This window comes from Plasmodium gaboni, chromosome 14, assembly GCF_001602025.1.
Source record: "Plasmodium gaboni strain SY75 chromosome 14, whole genome shotgun sequence".
Lineage (NCBI taxonomy): Eukaryota > Apicomplexa > Aconoidasida > Haemosporida > Plasmodiidae > Plasmodium > Plasmodium gaboni.
Genome location: NC_031494.1, coordinates 2,472,703 through 2,482,955, shown reverse-complemented (window position 1 = coordinate 2,482,955; position 10,253 = coordinate 2,472,703). Strand labels below are relative to the sequence as shown.

Below are 10,253 nucleotides of genomic sequence, written 5' to 3'. Positions count from 1 at the left end.
TTTATTTTTTTTTTTTTTTTATTTAATATTTTAAAAATTGTTATATTTATTATTATGTATTATATATTATATATATATATTTATATATTTTTTTTATTATTTTTTTTTTTTTTAATAAAATATTTTAAAAATTATTATTATTTAAAAAATTTTAAAAAAAAAAAAAAAAAAAAAAAAAGAAAAAAAAAAAATGAAAAGAAATAAAATAAAGTAAAAATAACTAAATGGTTTTAATAATCTTATATAAAATAAATAAAATAATAATAATAAAAATTAAAATTAATAAATAAATTTACAAAAATTATACACCTAACAATAACAACAATAACAAAAAAAAAAAAAAAAAAAAAAAAAAAAAAAAAAAAACCAAAGGAAAGGCAAGGCAAAAAAAAATAATAAAATTAATGGAAAATAATAATAAATATAAATAATACAATCAAATATATAAAAATTATATACAGAATATTTATTATTTAAAACAAATATTTATTTAACACATCCCAAAAAAAAAAAAAGAAAAAAGAAAAAACATATAATTTCTACTTATAAAATAATATGGATATATAATATATCATTTTTCATATAACTACCATTTTTATGAATATTTCATATATTCATTTGTTATATGGTCGATAATATAAACCCTTAAAGTTTTAAACAGTAGAAAAAAAAAAATTAATAAATCAATAGAATTAAATATATTTATACAAAAGAAATTAATTATATAGATGTATATATCAAATTATATAATGATTCTTTAATGTACCAATACATTTTGTATATATAATAAGACAGGATATTTTCATGGAGCACCAAAATTTAATTCTCTCATTTTGGGTTGATTTCTTGGTGGTGTTGGTGGTCTTAACTCCGTCATTTTGGTATCCCTTGAAGAATAAATAAAGAAGAAAAAAAATATATTTTTTATATATGTAATAGAAAAATAATATAACTTATATTTTGTAAATAAATATAAATAAATAAATAAATAAATATATATATATATATATATATATATATATATATATTGATATATATTAATGTGTGTGCATTTTTTTTTTCCTTTATTTTTACCATGTATTAAAGAATCGCACTTCGTCTTTAGCTGGATAAATAAGTTTTGGTATTACAGTAAGATCTCTTCTAATAAATAATAATGCTCCTGCATTTTTATGTGAATTACAATAATTTGTTGCTGAGAATAAGGTTATTAATTTTCCACCTGCAAATCGTTCAAAACCATCCATAACGCATTCATGTGCTCTTATAATTAATTGAAGATCATTTTCTTCTAGAAATTTATGAACACGATCGGGTCCATATTTAACAATGTGACCTGTACCATCTGGGTCTCTTATATCATTAGGAATAGTTCCTAATATAGAATCATTATCAGTTGGATCAGACCATAATAAATCTGTAACTTTTTGTTCATTTAAATTTTGAGGAACTTGTGAAACTACGAGTGGTCTTTTTAATTGTGAAATATCAGAAATTTGATTAATGGATTTTCCAATTCCACCATGTACACATAAAATTTTATCTTCTATTATAGCACCTATTGGTAACCATTCAAAAACTTGATTTATTTGATACCAACAAGAATCCTTATCTGTTACATCTTCTTTCAATCTTCTTTTACATTCCTCTTGGAAACCATAAAGACTATTAATAGCTACATCTTCATGATTCCCTCGAATTAAATGAATTTGTTTTGGATATTTACATTTTAACGCAAAAAGTAAACAAATAACTTCCAAACTATTAGAACCTCTATCCACATAATCTCCTAAAAATAAATAATCATTTGAATCAATATCTCCAATTGCATTTAACTTTTCACCTAAATCTTCTTCTACTGGACATTTATATAATTGGAACATACGCATTAAATCATAATATTGACCATGTATATCACCATATATTTTTATCGGTGCTCTTAGTTTTAATACCATGTCTTCTTGCTTAAATATATCTATAACTATCGAACATAATACAGAAATATTAGCCCATGGTATAATAAATATTGATTCTGAATTATGGTTGTATTGTATTTCAAATTGTGTGATATTTGGATTTAATAATGTAGTAATAATTTTATCATAAACTGTATTCTTAAATTCACTTATATAATTTACAGGTGTACATAAAACACCATTATTGATTTTTCTACCTTCTTCTTCTAATTTATCTATAGAAATTTTACGAACAAGAAAAGCAAAGTCACTGCCATTCTCTTGAACAGCATGGGCATGTGCTGATAATCTTATTTTGTTCGACATTGGTCTGTTGGATAATCTAAAAACTGAAGAGTTAGATGAAGCATCAAACATATTTCTATAATGTGCATTTGGAAGATTTGGTACATTCGATACATTCGCTAATGTGTTACCAATACTAACATTATTCTTCAAATCATAGATTTCTTTTGATACATTAAACTGATTATTTGTAGATACATTATGTTGTTGTGTATTAATAACATCTTGACTATTTAAATTATAAGAATTTATATTTCTAAGATCACTACTTGAGTGTTTCAAATTTTCATTAGTTAATTGTTTTTGTTTTAAAGACGATTGTTTAATACTTTTTTTCTTTTCAGAATCCAATGAATTTAAGGATGATAAAAGATTGAAGCATTCTAAACATTCTAATTCATTAGTTGGATATTGTTGTGTTTGATGACTAAACCCACCAAAAGTATATATGGTATATTTGTAGACCCACGATGTGTGTCTAAATTTAGATATAGATGGTAATGTAACCCATTCAATGGTTTCGGTATTATAAAGAGCTGTAGATAAAGGAACAGCACATCCATTATCATTTCTACCACCTAAAATAAATATTTTAGATCCTATAAAAACGCATGTATGTTGATAACGAGCTTCTGGTGGACTTCCTTTTTTTATAGGAGCTTCTACCCAATCCCATCTTCCATCTCTATGTTGTCTTAATCCCCAGGTATCATCTAAAGATTTATTTTCTGCACTTCTACCACCAAATATAACAATCATACCACTAGCTGGTCCTTCTTTACACATATCTGCAGAATGATACACTCTTTGTGGTGGCACTTTACAAGTATTAGGAATAATAACACGAACCCATTCAAAAGGTGGCATTTCAACATGCATATACCATACATCATTTAAAGTATTTTGTCCATCATTTCCTCCAAACACTATTAAATTTGGTTTACTATAAACCATTACATGTCCATATCTTCTCCCAGGAGTTACACCTTTTGTTGGTACTGTCATCCATGTATATTTTTGTTCTTTTCTTAAATCTAATATATACAAATCATCTAAAGATAAGGAACCACCACCGGTAGCTCCTCCATATATCACTAATTGTTGTTCATCAACACAAGCAGCTGCATGCGCTGCTCTAGCGGATGGTGTATTTTCTGTTATTAACTTTTTCCATTTGTTTTGTGTTAAATCATATAAATATATATCATCTGTTATATTATATTTTCCTGCATCCCCAATAGCCCCACCAAATATAGCAACTTTGTTATTACCTAAATATGTAGCAGTATGTCCGAAACGAGGAGCAGGAATGTCTCCTTTTTGTTTTTCTTTTCTACAAACACTTGTTTCTTTAAACGACCCATTATTCATTTGTCATACAAAAAAAAAAAAATAAATAAATAATAAAATAAAATAATAAAAAATGAAAATAAAATAATAATAATGATAAACGAAATATTATAAAATAAAAATAAAGGTACAATTATATATATATGTATATATATATATATATATATATATGTACAAACAAAACAAATACAACTATATGTACATTATAAAAATATTCTTTTTAAATGCTTTTTTCATAATAAAAAAAAAGAAAAAAAAAACAAGAACAAATCGTAATAAAAATTAATAAATTAAAGCTAATAATACGAAACAATAATATCTGTGTTTATATATAAATTTATTTATGTTGATCATAAAATATGCATGTTTTTTTTATTGCTTATTTTATTTTATTTTTTTAAAGAAAAATGTTGTAATATAATATAATATAATAATTTCAGCTTCTAGCTACATTTATGAATATATATTTTACACAAAATAATTTTATTCAAAACAAATAATTAAAATAAAATAAAGTGTAATTAGGAAGGCTAATAAAACATTATAAGATATACCCAAATTAATTATATATTATTACAATTTTACATAATACATACACATATAAATATATTATTAAAAAAAAAATATATATAATAATATATATATTTAATATACACATATAAATATCTTATTACAATTATATATGTATAATATACACATATAAATATATATTTTATTTATTTAATATATAAACAATCATACATATATTATTGTTTCTTTCTGTTCAATATTTAAAAATTAAATATTTCATATATAAACTTATTTTTACACATAACCCAACAGAAATAATTAAAAAGATATACAATATATAATATATATATATATATATATATATATTATATGCATATATATATTTGTTATTTAATTTTTTTCTTTTTTTTTTTCTTTTTTTTTTTTTTTTTAAGGATTATAAAAAATTGTATTTTAAATAAATAAAATAAAATAATTTTATTTTACCAACATATAAACGTACATATATTATATAAAACATATTATATTAAAATAAAAAAATAAGTTAAATAGAAATTTTATGTTGTTAGCATACATTAATAAACATTTTGAAATTAAAGAAAAACTTTTTGAATTTTTAAATAAATTATGTAATCTTAACTTATTTCTTATTTTATGTTTTGGGTATAATTTATTATAGTTGTATATTTCATAAATATTTCTCATAAAAACAGGAATGTTCTTTAATATATATACATATATTTTTTATTATATATGAAATAGTTCATACTTTAACAAATAAAAATAGAAAGAAGAAAATACCAGCAAAAAAAAAAAAAAAGAAAAAAAAACAGAATAAAAATTATTGGTTTTTTTTTTTTTTTTTTTTTTTTTTTACGTAACCATTTTAATATATTATTTTTATTAAAGTGTTATAGAACAAAAAAAAATATCCAAAAATTTTTGCACATTTTTATAAATATGCTCAGGAATATTTAATGAAATGCTTTATAACAAATTTTTAGATTTTATTAAAAAAAAGTATATATTATGTATAGACATTACTGTAAGGTAAATTATTTTCTATTTTTTTAAAACTCTGATATTTTTTAATTACAACACATAAGAGTCAACATAAATATATATATATATATATATATGTAATATTTTTTTTTCTTTTCTCATATAAATATGTATAAAAACGCATTTATAAATAATACTGTGTGAACAATACTTTAGTTTATATGACAATTCATAAGTATTATTATCATACCGTTCTTAAATCTAATTAAACTATTTAAAAAAATAATAAATAAAAATACAACAAATTTAATCTACATCTTATATTTTCTCTATTTTTTGAATACGTGGATATTATATATATGTGTATTTACAGTATTATATAAATTATTACATAAAAAAATAAGTATATAAAAAAATAATATATATTTGTATATGTTTTTTAAAAAATAAGCAAATATTGAAACAGTTACAAATCGTAATTAATAAATTATTATTATTTTGTATAATTAATACATATATATATATATATATATATATGTCTTTTTTTTTTTTTTTTTTATTTGTCTGTGTTCCCCGCCATTTTGTACATTTATATTATTTTTTAAATTTAAAAGTATACATTAAGGAAAAAATGAAAACATATATTAATTTATTATTTTTGTTGTCTTTATTAAAAGTTACATTTATTTATTCAAAAGAACATGTGAATAATAATGAGGAAGATAGTTCCATATATTATTACGGGTTTCACGACAAAAAAAAAAAATTATATATATTTATATTTTGTACTATATTATAATTGAATATATAGATTTATATATATTTTTTGAAGGTTTATAAATAACGAAGTATATAACCATTATTTACCCTCAAAATATGCTAATATAAAAAGAGATGTAATAATAAAATAAAAAGAGTCATATAATGCTTTTACATATAAATTAATATCATAGTATATTTTGATTTTATTATTTTAAGAATAATTTGATTAAAATATCATGTAGTAAAGGATACACAGTAGAAGTAAAAAGAGCATATATTGTAGATTTAGAGGATGAAGGTTTAAACAAATAAATACATATATGCTTACCATATTGTATTTTATATTTTTATATTATTTCATTATATATATATATATAATTAATATTATATTCAGTAAATGATTATACAAAAATGGCAGCTGAAATCTGCCTAAAGAAGGAAGAATGCAATGTAACAAAAAAAAAAAAAAAAAAAAATTAAATTATTATACATTTAAATGTTATAAGAATATAAAAAGTATATTCTTTAATTCTTCTTTAGATAGATATAAAAAAATTCAAAAGGAATACAAACAATAATGCTATTGACTTTTCTACAGAATTGAACGTAGAATATATCTGTATGAGGTATACTATTAATTTTTTTTCTCTTATCTTTTTGTATATGTTTGAAATTATTTTAAATATTTTTTTTTTCTTTACCCCAAGTTCACAAAAAAATCTTTATGATGGAACACATTTTCATCAAGGTGTCACACATAAATACCTCATGTAATTCTTCATTTACTTACAAAAATTATAATTTTTTATTTTTACATTCAATGTTATTTTTAATATTTATGATTTTATTTTTTTTAAATATATATTTCTATTTACCTTATATAGTGTACGAGACCAAACATTAGGTAAAATGAATGTTACAGAAATAATCTATAACAATTTTTTAAATATATATATATATATATATACATAAATGTATTATCATTTTTAGCTTGTGCTGAAAAAAACCAAAATGTAATCACAGTGTCTTCTATAAATAAAGCTTTAGAAGTATGTAATATGGATAATTGTAATTTTGTTGTATGGAATCCTAATGAAAAGAGAGCTACCATATGCAAGGAAAATGTTTATGAGGTTATTAATCTTTATGTGAAATATTATAATTATTATATACTGAATAATATATATATATATATATATATATATATTTTATATTAAAATAAAATGATGCATACTTAATTCTATTTCGTTAGAATATGATAGAAAAAAAGAATAATATAATTTATATTCATCCTAACTATTTTTTTACATATGGACATGCAACCTTTCTAAATTATATGTCTATATGTGATAATATTATTAAACATATTCCATATAATTTAAGTATTTCGAAATCTGTTGACGTATGTTCACATCTCGACTGTGATTATTTTACAAAAAGTAATTAAAACAAAAAAATATACAAATGTGTTTGTACATAAGGATAAAAGTAATAAATAAATATATATATATATATATATATATATATATATATATGTATATTTTAAATTATATATAGGTTATCCAGGATCAATTAGATCCTTAGACAACACAAAGAATGGGAAATCATGGTATAGATATTAAAAAATAAATAATACTATCTTTTATACTATGCAATATATTATAATTCAATAAATAATTAACTATATTAATTTACAGGTTTTGCAAAGGGTATTTTAAAAAACAAAAATATAACATAGAAAAAAGCGAATAAAAGAAGAATTGAAGCTATTTTTCATTGAATAATACATAAATAAACACATATAATATTATCCTCTATAGATTTCCCACGATTATACCAATGGACGGATTTATTACAAGTGTAAAGTTGAGTAAATTTACTTAGGATCTATTACATATATATATATATATATATACATATATTTATTCATTTTATGTATCTACATATTTTTATTATTGTTAAAATATATTGTTAACAAATTATACTTTAATAAAAAATACATATTTTTGATAAGACAATAACAATTAATTTTTACAATTTTTAATACGTCCATGGTTCTATATAAATTGATTTTATTTTAATAAATTTTATTTCTTATTATGAATTGTGATGCAAATATATTCCAAAATATAAAAAAGAACAATTAGACAAATATATAAATTTTTAAAAAAACTACTTCCTAAAAAGGTACTTTTTGATAATATTTATATATATATATTTATGCAAGAATTAATTACTCGTATCTTGTTGTACTTTTAAAAAATTTACATATAATTCAAAGAAATACATAAATCTCATAACCCATTTTTTATTTCTTTTTTATGAATTAAAAAAATGATTTTTCATATATTATTAAAAATAATAATTTAAATAAAAAAGAACTTTGTGTTATATTGAATTTAAATGTTATATTCAAAAAAAAAAAAAAAAAAAAAAAAAAAAAAAAAAAAATTAAAAATATATGTACATATATATATATACTATATAAAAAATTTAAAAACCTATTTTATTTTATTTTATTTATTTTTTTTATTTATTTTCTTTTTTTTTTTTTTATTTTTTTATAAATCTACAGTATCAGTTTTGGGTTCTAAAACAGAAATATTATCAGGTAAAATAGAAGTTAATCCTGTTCTAGTATCAATAGCAGTTGGTAACATAATTTTAACTTTAATACCTAAGACTCCTTGTTTTAATTGTGCTGATCTTGTAGCAGTGTTAACAAATCTTTTAGATGGTTCTCCTGTAGATATTAAATATCCATCTCTAAATTTCATACTTTTAGCTCTTTGAGCTCTTAATTTTCCTGATACAATAACTTCACATCCTTTGGCACCAGATTCCATTATATGTCTTAAAACTCCATAACATGCTCTTCTAACTGCTAAACCTTTTAATAGTTTGTATCTTAATGATTCGGCTTGTGCCATTGCACACAATCCTCTATGCTCTACTCTCTCAGCAAATAATTCAACACTATTTGTTGATTTATTAAAGAATCTTTTTTGTACTAGTGATGTTAATTCACGTATTCTCCTTCCTTTATCTCCAAGAACTTCTCTGGTACGAGTGGCTCTAATAATAACCTCCGTTCTATAAAAAAAAAATAATATATTTATAAAATAAAACATATATATATATATATATTTATGTATCATCCACATTATTATATTAATGTAATTAATATTAATTATACCTTATAGGTGTAACCCTAACTTCAACACCTGAATATCCATCTTCTGCCAGAATACGAGCTAAAAATTCATTTAACTCGGCTTGAAAAACACCATCATTAATAAACTTTCGCTTTTTTGAAATCTAAACACAAAAAAAAAAAAAAAAAAAAAAAAAAAAAATTTTTAATTTATAAATTTTTTAAGAATACACTTTTTAAAATGTTCTACTTATTGCTCATATAACACTTTATGCAAAAGATATAATATTATACATAGGGACAATTTTGAATTAAATATACATTTATATTATATGGATCTATAGTTGTTTTTTATTATATAATATGGATATAATCATATAATACTTATATATATATACATACATAAAAAAATAAAAACGTAATACACGTTTTTTTTTTAAAGATATTTAGCACAAAAAATGTATTTTTTTTTTTCAATATTATTTATATTTTTTCCAAACATATATATAAAATATATCATATATAAATGCAAAAACATAAGCACAGTTTTCTTAAATATTTTAAATATATACATATATATATATACATATATCTTATAAATTATTTCGTAAAACAAAAATTCGCGAATATATTCTTTTATTTTAATACATAATTTATATAAATTTTTTTTTTTTTTTTTTCTTTCGGGAACTTACGGGAGCTGACATTTTTAAAAAAGTACTTTATTTTACGAATTCGCTAATTATTTATAAATATATAAAATTTATTATTATTTTATTTTTATATTTATTAACTTTTTGAATTTTATATTAAATTGTTAATTTTCTTCCAGTTTTTTTATATTTTTTATAAATTTAATTTCCTTATAAATCTTTTTTTATAATATTATTACATCCTTATTTTTACTGGAATATTATTATTATTTTAATTTATTATAATAAAAATTTTTGCGTACAGTACAATTTTTTTTTTTTTTTTTAAATAGATATTATATTAGAAAAAAAATATATGATCATATTAAAATTTTGCGTACAATATTAAATGTATAAAATATGAATGTTCTATTATATATATAAATATATTTATATATATATTATATATAATATATAATTTAATATATGTATGTATACACAAAATTAATGTGCCTTATTATTAAAGGTATATTATATAATAATATTAAATAACATAGCATAATATTATTTATATCTTTTTCA

At 19.7% G+C, this 10,253-nt stretch overlaps 3 protein-coding genes across 3 annotated transcripts; 1 reads left to right on the top strand and 2 right to left on the bottom strand.

The window, feature by feature from the left end:
- Positions 1 to 802: 802 nt before the first annotated feature.
- Positions 803 to 3,632, bottom strand: PGSY75_1466100 (putative kelch-like domain-containing protein phosphatase; the record flags this gene model as incomplete). The annotated part of the gene is made up of 2 exons (XM_018788343.1): positions 803 to 887; positions 1,075 to 3,632. 2 exons carry the CDS (start codon positions 3,630 to 3,632, stop codon positions 803 to 805), a joined length of 2,643 nt encoding a protein of 880 aa, XP_018639715.1.
- A 2,122-nt stretch (positions 3,633 to 5,754) lies between these two features.
- PGSY75_1466000 (hypothetical protein) lies at positions 5,755 to 7,769 on the top strand (the record flags this gene model as incomplete). Its single annotated transcript, XM_018788342.1, has 12 exons — positions 5,755 to 5,867; positions 5,956 to 6,019; positions 6,102 to 6,183; positions 6,280 to 6,335; positions 6,426 to 6,511; positions 6,593 to 6,655; positions 6,770 to 6,789; positions 6,876 to 7,018; positions 7,138 to 7,324; positions 7,443 to 7,494; positions 7,583 to 7,594; positions 7,706 to 7,769. The coding sequence occupies 12 exons, from the start codon at positions 5,755 to 5,757 to the stop codon at positions 7,767 to 7,769; spliced, it is 942 nt and encodes a 313-aa protein (XP_018639714.1).
- Positions 7,770 to 8,446: 677 nt separating this feature from the next.
- Positions 8,447 to 9,746, bottom strand: PGSY75_1465900 (40S ribosomal protein S3; the record flags this gene model as incomplete). The annotated part of the gene is made up of 3 exons (XM_018788341.1): positions 8,447 to 8,978; positions 9,082 to 9,203; positions 9,735 to 9,746. The coding sequence occupies 3 exons, from the start codon at positions 9,744 to 9,746 to the stop codon at positions 8,447 to 8,449; spliced, it is 666 nt and encodes a 221-aa protein (XP_018639713.1).
- Positions 9,747 to 10,253: the final 507 nt, after the last annotated feature.